This window comes from Panicum virgatum, chromosome 6K (genome assembly GCF_016808335.1).
Source record: "Panicum virgatum strain AP13 chromosome 6K, P.virgatum_v5, whole genome shotgun sequence".
Lineage (NCBI taxonomy): Eukaryota > Viridiplantae > Streptophyta > Magnoliopsida > Poales > Poaceae > Panicum > Panicum virgatum.
In genome coordinates this window covers 46,690,072-46,705,009 of record NC_053141.1, presented here as the reverse complement: position 1 = coordinate 46,705,009, position 14,938 = coordinate 46,690,072, and the positions used below count along the sequence as shown (strand labels likewise).

The 14,938-nt window shown below is 54.8% G+C and overlaps 1 protein-coding gene across 1 annotated transcript; it reads left to right on the top strand.

Moving 5' to 3' along the window:
- The first annotated feature begins 267 nt into the window (after positions 1-267).
- Positions 268-1,403, top strand: LOC120639276 (transcription factor MYC2-like). Its single transcript, XM_039915250.1, has one exon. The coding sequence runs from the start codon at positions 272-274 to the stop codon at positions 1,049-1,051; it is 780 nt and encodes a 259-aa protein (XP_039771184.1). The 5' UTR covers positions 268-271; the 3' UTR covers positions 1,052-1,403.
- The last annotated feature ends 13,535 nt before the right edge of the window (positions 1,404-14,938 follow it).

Here is a 14,938-nt window from a genome sequence, read left to right as displayed (position 1 = left end):
AATCTTGCTATTTAAAATATTATTAAATAAAGTTTAATTAAAATAATAATTAAAATGGGATGGGCCTAATGTTTAGTCCTTGAATTCGAATGGGCAACTGAACAAAACAGTGAAACACCCCAGCAAACCTCGTATCCTCCGAGGTCAGTTTGCATAGTACAGCTAATAATTATTTCTAATTAATCTTTACAAGTTTTGCGCAGTTGAACTCTATGTAGCCTATATATATAACTAGAGCCTGCCCCTTGCCGCGCACAAGTAGCTAGTGCAAATGGATGTGCTTGAGCTTGAGCTTGAGCTTGTGCGTCCCGCCTCCACCACCTGCAGCTCTCCCTCCCCGGCCTCCATCTTCTCCACCGCCGGCCACCACCACCAGGAACCCGGCTTCGTGTCCAGCGAGGCCCTGGAGCGATGGCTGGGGATGGACGACTCCATGCTGGACGATGGGCCCCTGCTGGAAGACGGGGGCGACGAGGCCTCGCAGGCCCCGGGCAACGAAGAACGACTGTCCGGCCGGCTGCCGGCGGCACCACCTGCGCCCAAGAGGCGCGGCCGGAAGCCCGGGCCGCGGAGTAAAGGCACGGCGGCCGTCACCCACGTGGAGGCGGAGCGGCAGCGGCGGGACAAGCTCAACCGCCTCTTCTGCGATCTCCGGGCCGCCGTGCCCACCGTGTCGCGGATGGACAAGGCGTCCCTCCTCGCCGACGCGGCCGCCTACATCGCCCAGCTCCGCGGCCGCGTCGCCCAGCTCGAGGCCGAGAACAAGCTTGCCGCGGCGGCTGCCGCCGCCGCCCCCGTGCAGGAGAACCTGGAGGTGCGGATGGTCGGGAGCGAGGCGGCGGAGCTGCGCCTGACGACCGCGGCGCGCCATGCCCCCGCGCGCTTCATGCTCGCTCTCCGCTGGCTGGATCTGCCGGTGCAGCACGCGAGCGTGTGCCTCGTCGGCGGCATGACCGTGCAGAACGCCGTCGTGGACGTGCCCGCCGCCGTGCTGCGGGACGAGCGCGCCCTCCGCGCAGCATTGTTACACCGGCTGCAGCAGACCGGCTAGCTAGCATCTTGGATTCTTTGATTGGGTCGTGGCCCGGCTTGACATAATCTGGCACCAAATCAAGCTAGCTAGCTAGTAGCTGCATGTCATTTTCATCTCGTGCATCTTTCTTCTTCTCGAGCGTGTGCATGTCATTGTCATTGTTGCTGTCCGTGTTTGCATTATTGTACATGCATACAGTGCTTATTAGTGTGTTTGTATTTGGTGGTGGCGCATCGACTCAAAAATAATGGCTAGTAGAACTTAAACCTGAGGGTTTTTTGAATTATTATTTAGACACATATTTCTTGGCAAGTTCTGGAATTTGTTCCATCAAAAACTGAATCGAAGAGCTTCAATTCCCAGAGAAATACAGTCATCATTGGTGTCATGTATCAGTTTATTTGCTTCAAGCAGTGATCGAGATGCTGTCAATAGTGTGGTCTTCTTGTGTTTGTCTTCTGAATTTCATGTCCCATGTGTGGTTCATATTTGGTTTCCCGCCGCGCGGCAGTGTAGTTCATGGTTTGACAGACCTCTGCTCTTCTTTTGAGGACTTATTATTTCTATTGCTTAATTGATTTTCAACGTTAACATCTCTTCTGAATTCAGATGTAGTAATAACTGCTTTCTTACTTTCTGCTGAATTCTCAACATATTCAGATGGAGTATATCTCAATAACATGCTCAGGCTATATATGGAGCTTGAGCGAAAAATATGATTTATCACTGACATAGTGACATATAGAGATACACGTGTCATTCAGTTTTGTTCACTGCATATAAAAATTTTTGCAAGCCTAAATGGAGTTCATAATACTGATACTTCGGATTAGCTCTGTTACTATTCTTGGAATTTTTTTTTTCGAAAACTGGACCGCATTATACGGATATGAATTCTCAACATGTTCAGGCTATTGAGGAGAAATATGAGTTCTCACTGACATACGGATATGGGTCGTTCAGTTTTGTTCACTGCATGTCGTCAAGCTCTTTATTTGTTTGGTAGGAGATATATATTCTCCAATGTGTTCTTGTGTTCCTCTTTTGATGCTTTTCTTGCAATTGTTTATGAACAGAGCTTTACCACGGTACTCCTCTTACCTCCTCGGATCAACAGGATCGATGGGCAATAGCCGACGGAAAGGCACGTTCGGATCGGCAATTCTTTTTATTCAATAAAAAAACGTGAGATCTTTACAGAATATAGTGGTCTTCAAAAACCTCCAATATTGATTTTTTTTTGTGGCGGTAGAGATCTTGGGGGGCTGATCCAGAGTCACTTGACAAATCATTGGCAAAACACAAAGCACCCACTCTCCCTCTCATCAGTCGCCTGTGATTTCTCATGCATGGGGTGTGCGAGGCTGTTATCTAAATTGGATTAGCTCGAAATAAACTTGCTTCAGTCGTTAGGCCATCGATATGATCGGCCATTTCCCAAACAAAATAAGATAAAATAAAATGGCTTTTCAAAAAATAAAATAAAATAAAATGACCGTAACTATTACGTTAGCTACTGATCCTCGGAACATGCAGTCTGCCTCGTACGCTCACCAACCGTCCCAGTTGAAACGAAACTAGTCTGGCGAGGCTGATCGAGAAGGCATGCATGTCAATCTGCTTGCTCCTTGCTGCAGTCATGCTGCGTACGTATGTGGGTCCTGTTTGGTTTGAAGCAGTATAAGTAGCACAAAAATTTGACCAATAATTATAGGGGTACAAAATAAAGCCAATTTATAAAACTAACTCCACAACCCTGCGCTACTTCGCGAGACGAACCTAATGCGGCCTTTGACCGCACGATTAGAGGATGATTACTGTAGCATTAATGTATCCAATCATCGATTAATTGCTATCATTAGATTCGTCGTGAAAAGTTGCCCCATCCGTGAAAAGGTTTTTAAAATAAACTTCGTTTAGTACTCCATGCATGTGAGATTCTTTTATCAAGAATCGTGTGCGATAGTTATGATAGGGAAATCAAACAGGGCCGTGGTTGGGATTTTGCTGCCGTCATGCTGTACCTGATGCTCTGACTAAACTTTAGGTCCCATCACAATTTTGCCATTTAGAAATATTAAATAAAGTGTGTTTACAAACTTTCTTCACAGACAGATGCTAATTCATGAGATTAATTTAATGAGCCTAATAATCCATGATTTGCTACGGTGACGCTATTTGTCTCGCGAATTAGTCTAAAATTTCACAATTAAATTTTATTTAATACTTTTAAGTGGTAAGATTCTCTTTAAATTTTATTTAATATTTTTAAGTGGTAAGATTCTCTTCGATGTCATCTGACGTAGAACTCCGATCCTTGGCAGCGACTAAGCGGCAGGTTTTGGCAGCGTCTCTCTCACACAGACGCACTCTCTTTTGTGTGCATCCGGACGATGTCTCTCTCTCACACACGCACTCTTAGCTTCAATCTTCACGTTTACAGCACCGGATGTCTCTGATCCTGAAGCTCATTGGTGAGCCTGGTTACTTGGCGCTCGTACTGCTTAATTCGACGGTCAAAGGCAAATTCAACGGTGGATGGTCCAAGCACCATCCATGGGAGGGACCTCACGAAACTTCCTTCCCATGGCAAGCTCATGGCGGTCCATGTGTGTCTGTCCGTGAGTGGTGGACGTTGACGAGTGGAGTGATCCATCCCAACGGCAGTGGCGAGAGCAGACGCAGAGACGCTGCAACTTCTCGCCGGGTTCAGAGAGTAGCGAGGTGTGGACACTGACGACTAAGCTCACGTGTCCGTTACTCCATTGCCCTCAACTTCTCCAGATTGACGGCTGACGATATTGTCCCTTTGAGCTGACGTGGTGGATTAAAAAATAATAAAATTTCCTGCGCTAGCGGTTGTGAAGTCGCTACTCCCTCGGTCCCATTAAGTGCTCATCTCTCATTTCGAGAAATCAACAAATTTTAAGTTTGACTGTATATATAAAAAATAATATTAACATTTGTGTCTCTAAATAAGTTTATCATGAAAATGTATAATGTGATTAATCTAATGATATTTGTTTAGTATCATAATCGTTAATATTTTTTAATATATATTTGATCAAACTTTAAAGTGTTTGACTATTCGAAATGCGAAATGTGCACATATTTTGGGACGGGGGAGTAGCTGGTAGCACATTTATCCAAGTGTTGTGTGAGCTCGTGTAGACACGAAGAAGAAACCAATCTTATTTTTGTTTTGTTTAATACTTTCAGCTCTCTCTCCGTTGGAGGAGGCCTTAGAAAAGTCGCCGGTCCGGCGGGGTCGTCGAACACTGACGACGACTGTCTGTCACTCCATTGGTCTTCAGCTTCGTTCGTCAGGGCTGACCGTGGAAGAGATTATTGCCTCGTTGGTCCAAGTCCTAGTACTAGTGCTGGTACTGTTGTTGACTGAAGCCGGTCGTTTTGGTGCCAGGCGCCGTGGGGGATTTATTAATTGTATATTTCACGACAGCCATAGGATTTCTCTGATTAAAATTGACTCCTTGCATCAAATAAGAATCTTGTCAATTAAAAATATTAAATAAAATTCATTTACAATTTTTTTACATAGATGGGTCTAATTTACGAGAGAAATTTAATGAGCCTAATTAATCCATAATTTGCTACAGTGATGCTATAGTAACAATTCATTAATCATAGATTAATATATCTTATTAGATTCGTCTTACGAATTAGTCTAGAATTCTGTAATTAGTTTTGTCGTGGTGTGCAAATCCACAGCCGGGTGGCGGAATGCACCCGCCTAAGCCCTAAGGGAGTATGAACTCGAGGGGTAGCTGCGCTTAATTCGATCTCGATCTAGAACACAATGAACACCAGCGTTTTGAGTGGTTCGGGCCGCCGAAGCGTAATACCCTACGTCCACTGTGTGTAGTATTGCTTGTGCTTTCAAGAGCTTGAGAGCCCGTGTGTGTCTAGATGTTGTCACCTGGGTCCTGTTCTAGCGAGCGCCTCCTTTTTATATCTCAAGGGAGGCGCGTACATGACTGTTGAGTCCCCGACAGGTCGGCCCAACGATGCAGTGTAAAATAACATACTATACAGAGCCTTATGGCGCTGCAGGTGACGGAGATCTTATTCCAGGATTTCCCTGGTTTGTCCGCGGGAATCTTCCGACCGGCGTGCTTTGCCCTGTCTTGTCGAAACGGTGCCGGGCGTAGCTTACGGCGTAGCCTGCCGCGTAGCTGTACCAGCCGTGTAGCTTGCGGCGTAGGCGTCATGATGGTAAGGGCCGTGCCATCGTATCTATTTAATGCGGCAATTCGTGCTCTGCGCGGGCGCTGTGCCTGCGGCTGCACTGTGTTCCTCGGTAATACGCGGTGTACAGTGAGGCCTGACCAAGGCTGCCCCGCGTTCTGCGGCGTCAGAGCACGCCTCAACCACCCGCATTGAATGCGGTGGGTGGGCGAGTCTTCCAGCGGAAGACTCGCGCCCGCGCCTGCGTCTGCGGGTCACGTGGCGCCCCCGGACCCCTCCCCGGCGGTATGCTGGTTCTACGCGCGTGGGAGGTCCGGACGGACGCGGGGAGGTCCCGGACCCCTATGTGGGGTTCGAGCCCTCGGCTCGGAGCTTCCTCTCCTCAGGGACACGTGGCGTCACCGGACCCGTCCCAGAGCGGGGAGCGGGTCCGGGGCCGTTGGCCCGGTGAGGTAAGGGCCTGACCCGTGGGGCCCGGCTGCTCCGCCCCTTAGGGCGTAGTTACAGATGACTACGCGAGTCCTGCCTTGCTGTAGTAGGAGTGGGTATCCCTGCTACAGAGTACCGACAGTGGCCCCCGGTGGGGCCACTACTGTGATTTGGCTCTGCATAACTTGAAGCCTCTAGCGTTTAGATGCATACTGCAGGAGTCTTGCTCGGCTTTGACCATCCATCGGGTTTTCCGCTGTCTCGTCACATCGCAACGGCTTACTGACTCGTGGCCCCCACATACAGTGGTACACCTAGTCACGCGAGCGACGCTCGGCATTGTTGCCGCCGGGGTAAATGGAATTTATACCACCAGCGCAGTTCCCGAAAAGCCTGGTCATGCCAGCGCTTTGTGCGCGCACGTCAGCTCAGCTTCCGCCTCGCTTCGCGCGCGGCCAACGGTTCAGATCCCGCCTTTTCACACCTTTGTTTGTTACCCGCCCTCCCTGACAGGCGGGCCTGGGCCCCCTTATCATGGACTGGGCGGCTAACACCAGGCGTGAGCGTCGCTTAGTTTCCAGCGACGGTTTCGGGGCGCGCCGGATGGGTCAGGCTTCACTGGCATTCGCCTTCTTCCTTCCAAACCTTTGCGCCCCTTTGCCTTCGAGCCTCCTCGCCCCTTTCTCTTCTGCATAAACTGTTTCTCACCTCCGTAGCAAGATGGCGTCCCTCGCTCGCCCCCGTCGTTTCCAGACTGAGGAGGAGCTGAACACGGTGCACCGCCTGCTAGGGTGGAGTCCACAGGAGACTGCTTGGGGGATTCGAGCAGGCTCGGTTCCCCTCGGGGATCTACGCGCCGGGGAATTTGTGATGTTCATCTCGCACATTTCCACCGGCCTGGGGCTGCCGATCTCCTCGTTCCTGCTGTTGCTGCTGGAAGATTTCGTCCTCCAACTCCAGCACCTCATGCCCCACTCCCTCCTCCTGACGTCCATCTTCGTCCATCTATGCGAGATGTTCACGGGGGTGCGGCCCTGCGTCATCCTCTTCCGCCACTTCTTCGTCCTGGTGAAGTCCGGGAAGGGCAAGGATGAGGTGGGGGCGTACTACTTCCAGACGAGGAGCGACCTGCCGACGCCCTACATTCCCGGCCTCACTGGCGGGAAGTGGGAGGATTGGCGCAAGGAGTGGGTGATCGCCACCACCGAAGCCAACGAGCGCCTCGCCCTGCCAACCGAGGGACCCACCTCCGACCGCCAGTCCTGGCGGGCTAAGCCATCCCTGCCGCCAGCGTTCGACCCGGTGTTGAGCAAGATCAGGTCGCTGGCGGAGGACGGCCTCACCTCGCTACACGTGCTCGGGGACTTCCTGAAGCACCGGATCGCCCCCCTGAAGCAGCGGCTGCGTCCTACTTGGAGCTTCACCGGCCCCAACGACTGCAGCAGGACCCACCGCGGAGAGGGGAGCGATCTTACCCAGGAAGCCCTGGAGGTCTTGGTGCGGGCGATGACAGGGGAGATATTCATCTCTGAGCACCTGATCCTTCCTCAGGGTGTCGTTCCTCTCTGCGAGGACTCACGCCTGAGGACTACGGTGCTGGCCACCCTGTCGACCCTCGACGACGGTGGGCTAGCAGCGCGCCACACTGGAGGCGACCCGGACCGCGAGATTCAGATCCCTGGTGTGTCCGGGGAATAGGCCGTGCCGAGCGTCGTGCGGTCAGGCCCTACTGCTAAGGGCAAGCAGGCCGTGGCTGGTTGCTCCACCGCGAGCGGTCACAGCCAGGCCCGGAGCAGCTCCGGCGCATCGTCGGAGGAAGCGAGCCGGCGCAGGTTGCACCGCGACGATGGGACCCCAGTTGTGGAGCCCTCCGCAAAGCGTTAGAGGACCGCTGAGGATGCGGGCCAGGGTAGCTCCCGGGCCCCCGGCTCTCGCGGGACCTCCGGAGTAGCCACGCCGCCACGACCACTGCCGGGAGGTGCCTCCCCCCGGCAGCAATAGTAGCAGCAGCAGCTACGAGGTGCGGCTCCGCCACCGCCAGGGCGGCAGCAGCAGCCACGAGCTGCGCCTCCGCCCGCCGCCTTGGGAGCAGCAGCAGCAGCCGCCACCACCGCCGCCGGGAGGTGCCTCCCCCCGGCAGCAACAGCAGCAGCAGCAACTACGAGGTGCGGCTCCGCCACCGCCAGGGCAGCAGCAGCAGCCACGAGCTGTGCCTCCACCGCCGCCTCGGGAGCAGCAGCAGCAGCAGCCTCCACCACCACCGCCACCACCAGGGCAGCAGCAGCAGCAGAAGCAGTCGCCCAGCCTCCGTGGACGCTGGAGACCCGGCGCTTCAGGGTAAGTGTTCTTCCGTTCACTCCCCTTATTCTCGGTGCTTCGCTTTTTGCTGAAGGCTTCTTCTCTTTGTTTGACAGGGCCTCTCGCCCAGGCAGCTCTTCCACCGCCGCTGTTCCGTCAGATGCCAGCTCTAGCCCGACGCCCCAGACCACCGAGGAGGTTCTGGCAGAGGTCCAGACGACCGGTGTCTCGGCGGCAACGGCTGATCAGATGGCGCCTGATGCAGTGGCGGCGGATGTACCGGTGTCAGGCGCGGAAACGCCCGACGCGGCGGCCCCCGAGATCCCAACCACGACGACAGACACGGCGGCACCGGGCTTGGCGACAGCGAGCCCGGCGGGGGCTGACGCGGCTACTGCGAGCACCTCGGTGGCCGTGGCAGATGCGCCAGGTGCTCCCACCCCCAGCTCCCCACCTGTAGCAGAGGAGGAGCTGGAGGTTGTTTCTGGCAGACGGCTCCTGCAGGGTCCCCCAGAGGAGGATGCAGTTCCCCTTCCCCAGGTGCCGGTCCGGGTCCGGCAGACGATTGAAGAGGCGACCTCTACTGCCGAGGCGGCCTTCCGGCGGGAGTGGGCAGCTCTAGAGAGTGAGCGTCAGCGCCTCGGTGACTGGCATCTCCGTCTAGAGGAGTGCACGAAGGCCGAAGCCTCCTGTGCCGCCGCCGCCCAATCTGAGCTTGAGGCCGACCAAGAGTCCTACAGGAAAGGGCTCCAGAAGGTGTTCGGCCGGGAGTTTGCGATGTCAAGACGGGAGAAGGCCCTGGAGCAGCGGGAGGCGGCCATGGCCAAGGAGGAGGCCAGCCGCGCTGTCCAGCGATCGAAGTTCGAGTCTCGCAGCCAGGGACTCGAGGTCCGCAAGCTGGAGCTCTACAAGCTCTCCGAGTCTCTGCACCAATGGTGCCAGCAGTTACAGGAGACCGCCAGCCAGCAGGCTGCTAACGAGATGGCGCTCGAGGAGGATAGGAAGTCCCTTGCAAAGCGGGAATCCCATGCCACCAACATGGAGCTCCAACTTGCGTGCCAGCGCGAGGCCCTCAAGTCCCTGAAGGTGTCGGCGGCGAAGAAGGAGGCCAAGCTCCAGGAGAGGACCCGCGAGGTGGAGGCGGTCTAGGCAGCACTGGGCGCCCGGGTGCAAGAGGCGGTCTAGGAGGCGGTCCGGAAGCTGCAGGAGGACCAGCGCAAGGGGGCCCAGCGAATCACCGACTGGGCGGGTGAAGCAAGCTCGGCTCTGGCGCCACTCGGACTAAGTTCAATCCAAGTGGCAGAGCCCCCAGCTTCACTCGCTGATGCCCTCCCGTTGCTGGACTCCGCTTCAGCGAGACTCCGGCGCCTGGAGCCGATCCTTGCTGGCCACCTTGAAGCTGAGGGCCGCGAGCTGATCCGGATGGTGGCGGAGCACATTCTGACCTGCCTCCGGAGCCACGACCCAGCCATCTCGCTAGATCCAGTCGTTGATGGTTCGGTGGCAGAGACGGAAGCTTCCGCACGGGAAGGCGTGCGGGAGGTCGTCGACTTCGTTGTCGCCTACTTCAAGCGTGAGCCTGCAGATTCCGGAGCTGGGCCATTACAGCAGTAGCACTTTTGTTTTGTTTTTTGTAGATGTAAAAACATTGTACTTGTTGAAATTTTTAAATAGAAGAAAATTTCAACTTAGCTGTTTGTCAGTTGCTCTGTTTTGCGGTATGCAGCACCCCGGCGCCCTGGCCCCCTGGTAGATAGGTTCAGTTGTTAGAACCTATCTGCCATCCGAGCCGAGAAGACGCTCCGGACCCCCGTATGAGGTTGAGCAAGCGTCCTTGGGCATAGGTGTAGCATAAATTGCAAGTCAAACGAGGGACTTATTCCCTGTATAGCAGAAAAAACTACAGAGAAGAAAATCAAACTCGCTGGGATGGTAGTAATGATACTGCAACTTAGCTTTTTAACGCATGCAAAATCGATCCTTGGTGTCTCGCTCAAAGGGAACGCTCCGGGGCCCCTAGGAGACAAGCTCAGTTGTTTTGAGTCTGTCTACCACTGAGACTGGACCTCGATCTGCATGAACTCTAAAAGCGGATGTCGGGACCCCCTGGTAGGTAGGCTCAATGGTTTGAGGCTGTCTACCACCAGACAAGGCCTAACCTGCATACCACTCAAAGTCAAAGCTTAGTAGCAGGCCCGCGGGACTTATTCTGGACCGGCCCCCAAGCTAGTACGAGGTCCGGGGCTCCGGATATGCAGGTCCAGGCAGCCCAATGCTTGTTATAGAGTGGTGGAGTGTGTAGGCTTAGGGTACAGAACCAGGCTAAGGCGCTACACAGGGCTCCGGACCACTCTAGGAAACAAACACGGCTTTACCGGACCTGGCTCCGAGGTTCCGGACCCCTCCCTAGCAGTGGGTGAGGCTATTTTGTCGTACTCGATCCTTTGATATATGGAGCTGGAACTGCCGTGTAGGACTTAGAAGCCAACCCTTGAGCTAGAACGAGGTCCGGGCCCCCAATTACCCAGCTCCGGGTACTAGAGCACTCGTTACAGGGTGGTGGAGCGTGTAGGCTTTGGGTACGGAACTGGCTAAGCGGCTACACAAGACTCCGGACCACCCCAGGAAACAAGCACCTCCTCTCCAGAGCAGGTCCTTAGGGGTCCAGACCCCTCTCCTAGCAGCAAGGGGGTCCGGACCTGTATGGCAGTCCGGCAACTCAATACAGATCTTAGCTGTAGCGACAAGAGTGGAAGTCCACGCGGGGGTTAGAAAGGTAGAAACTCGAGAATCGAAATGCGAAATATGATTTTGACAAAAAGACAGAACTGTGGGCAAATCTTTCCTTTGCAACTTGATATACATGGCTTGCGCGATGGATGCCAGAGGCCGGGTTTATGAGGGCGGACCTCTACCACTCTGGGCCGCGCGTTATGCTAGCCGATGGTGCGATGGATGTCAGAGGCCGGGTTTACGAGGACGGACCCCCACCGCTCTGGACCACACGCTAATTCTATCTTATTACAAAGGAAAAATTCATTTTCCTGCTCTGTCTAAGTGTAAAACTTACGCAGATGCTCTATGTTCCATGGGTTGGGTAGCGGCACCCCATCTTCTGTGGCAAGGCGAACGCATCCGGGCCGGCATACCTCTGTAACCTTGAAGGGACCCTCGCAGCTGGGGGAGAGTTTGTGGAGCCCTGTTCGGTTCAGAATCCGCCTTAGGACGAGGTCGCCAGCTCGGAGCTCCCTACTGTGGACGAACCGTTGATGGTAGTGCCTGGTTGTAGCGTGCATTTCGGATTGCTGCTCGCCACCTTATTTTGTCAACGAAGTCCACATCGTCACGCCGCAGTTGTTCCTGCATGGATGCGTCAAAAGCCTGGACCTGTGGTGAGCCCAGGTGAATTTCCGGGGGAAGGCATGCTTCAGCCCCGTAGACCAGGAAGAATGGGGTCTCCCCGGTGGCTCGGCTGGGTGTGGTCCGGTTGCCCCATAGTACGCACGGAAGCTCATCAACCCACTTTGCACCATGCTTCTTCAAGCAGTTTTAGGTGCGGGCCTTGAGTCCCCTGAGGATCTCTGCATTCGCTCTCTCGACCTGTCCATTGCTGCGGGGATGTGCCACGGACGCAAAGCATAACTGGATGCCGATGTCCTCGCAGTACTCTTGGAAGAGTCTGCTTTTGAATTGGGTCCCGTTATCTGTGATGATGCGGTTTGGGACGCCAAATCTGCACACAATGGACTTGAGGAATGCAACTGTTGATTTTTTGGTGATGTTCACCACAGGGGTAACCTCCAGCCATTTTGTGAATTTGTCAATGGCGACGTAGAGGAACCGGTACCCGCTGACGGCCCGGGGGAATGGCCCCAGGATATCCACGCCCCATCCGGCGAATGGCCATGAGGGCGGGATTATTTGCAGAGCTTGAGCCGGTGTGTGTATTTGCTTTGCATGGAACTGGCATGCTTTGCAGGACCTTATCGGCTCAGCCGCATCCTGGAGTGCTGTCGGCCAGTAGAAGCCATGCCGAAAGGCTTTACCAACAAGCGTGCGAGATGAGGAATGACTTCCACACTCGCCTCCATGGATCTCCGCGAGCAACTCGCGGCCCTCTCCCTGGGAAATGCACCGCATGAGGATACCATTGGATCCACGGCGGTAGAGATCCCCTTCTACCACCGCGTAGCGTCTAGCCAATCGTACTATACGCTCAGCGGATGTATCGTCATCAGGGAGGATGTTGTCTTTTAGGTAGCCCCGGATCTCGGAGATCCATGCATCGGGAGCTCCCTGAGCAGGTGGGAGTGGCTCTATGAGGTCTCCAGGATCCTCAACAGAGCACACATCCCAGGGCGGGCACCACAGGTGGAATGTCGCCGGGACCGCTAGCTTCGAGGTGCTAGCTTGATCCCCTTCACCCAGTTCGGCAGGCTGGGCGGTAGGTCTCAGTAGCCGTCTTTCGAAGACGCCCTCGGGCACGGATGCCCAGGTAGATTCTCTCGCGGAGAGATCATCTGCTGCTAAGTTGAGTTCGCAGGGAACATGTTGCAGTTCCAAGGCGTCGAAGTCCTTCTCGAGCTTCCTCACGTGATTGAGGTATGCCGCGAGCTGGGGATTGTTGCAGCTACAATCCCCCCGGACCTGCTTGATGATGAGCTGAGAATCTCCCTTCACCAGGAGCTGCCGGATCCCCAGAGACAGGGCTTGTGCCAGGCCAAAGATCAATGCTTCATACTCTGCCATGTTGTTGGTGGCCTTGAACTCAAGGTGCACCATGTACTTCAGCTGATCTCCGTTTGGGTCGATGAGGACCACACCAGCTCTGGCCCGCTGCTCACAGGCGGACCCGTCGAAGAAGAGTGTCCAATGGGGCTCAGTGAAGACTGGTGTCCTGACTTCCGGCTCCGGGGGTCCGGCGTTGATATCCGGACCCCCAGGATTGCTTGGGGAATGGGTCCATTCTGCTATGAAGTCAGCCAGGATTTGGTTTTTGACCGCGTGGCGGGGATGGAAGTCCAGCTGGAACTCAGCCAACTCTGCTACCCACTTGGCGATGTTATCCGTGGTGTTGGAGTTGTGCAGGATCGCTCTCAGTGGATAAGAGGTCACTACAACAACCCTGTGTGCCTGCAAGTAATGGTGCAGTTTCCTGGACGCAATAAGTATGGCATAGATAAGCTTATGTGTCTCAAGATACCTAGCCTTCGCCTCGTGAAGGACTTCGCTGACATAGTAGACTGGCTTCTGGATAGTCAGGACCCTGGCCACCGGGTCCAGCTCACCCATGTCCACCACGTCTGGTCCTTAGGCCCCCAGCGGTTCTGGGTTCCCACTGGATCGAGGCTCCTCCGGACCCCCTGGTCCGGGGTCCGGACCTTCAGACAGAGGTGTGGCTGCCGGACCACCATGTCCGAGGTCCGGCTCACCATCCTTGGCCAGGGAGACTCTGGTGTCCCCCTGGCGAGCTTGCTTTGTCCTCTCAGCGACCAGCACCATGTTGACCGCCTCTGCAGACGCAGCAAGATATAAAAACAACATCTCACCTGGCTTTGGAGCCACCAATACTGGCAGTGAGGTGAGATGCTGCTTTAGTTCCTGGAAGGCTTGTTCAGCCTCTTCAGTCCAAGAGAATGGACCGGACCTCCTCAATAGCTTGAAGAAGGGGAGGGCCCTCTCAGCCAGCCTCGAAATGAAGCGGCTAAGAGCGGCGAGAGATCCAGTAAGCTTCTGGATGTCCTTGATGCGGCCAGGAGGCCTCATCGCCTCGATCGCCTTGATCTTGGCTGGGTTTACCTCGATGCCTCGATGTGAGACCAGGAAACCCAGCAGCTTCCCCGCCGAGATGCCGAAAACACACTTCTCAGGATTCAGCTTCGTGCGAGTGGCGCGCAGTCGATCGAAGACGAGGGACAGGTTCTCAACTAGTGTTGACCCTACCTTTGTCTTGACTACAATGTCATCAACATACACCTCAACTATATCTCTAATTAGATTACAGAAAGTTTTGTTCATAGCTCGTACAAACGTGGGTAAGGCATTCTGCAGACCATATGGCATGACAATATAGCAATAAAGTCCATCCACTGTTACAAAAGCAGTATGTTTCCTATCCTCACTAGACATTTGTATCTGGTGGAAACCAGAGTAAGCATCTAGAAAAGACAAAAGGTCACATCCGGAGGTGGAGTCCACGATCTGATCGATACGTGGAAGAGGATAGGGGTCTCTAGGACATGCCTTGTTGAGGCTGATGTAGTCGATGCACATCCGAAGCTTCCCGTTGGCCTTTGGGACGACGACCGGATTGGCCAACCACTCGGGGTGGTGGACCTCCTCGATGAAGCCAGCGTGTAGCAGCTTGCGGACTTCTTCACGGATGAAGTTCTGCCACTCCACGGACTGCTTCCGAAGCTTCTGGCGTACCGGCGTGGCGTCGGTGTAGATCCTCAGATGGTGCTCGATCACTTCCCTGGGGATCCCGGGCATCTGTGACGGTTCCCAGGCGAACACGTCCACATTTGCCCGGAGGAAAGTGATGAGCGCATCTTCCTATTTCTCCTCCAGGTTTCCCGCGATGCGGGTGATCCTGGAGGAGTCCGCTCCGATCTGCACGGTCTTCACGGGAACATTGTCCGGATCGGACGGCTGAACCTTAGGTGCCTTTGCAGGCGCCCTGGCTCGCGAGGTGGACGGGTCCTCCTCGGAACGCGCAGCCTCTACCACCAGAGCATGCAGTTTCTCAACTGCAGCGATGGCAGCGGTGCGGTCACCGCGGTGAGGACACCGGCAGGGGAAGGCATCTTCAGGACCAAATACCCGTAATGGGAAATGGCCATGAAGCGGTAGAGAGCCGGCCTGCCAATGATGGCATTGAATGGGAGGTTCACCTCCGCAACATCGAACTGGACGCTCTCTGTGCGGAAGTTCTCCTCGGTCCCGAACGTGACCGGCAGAGTGATGCTCCCC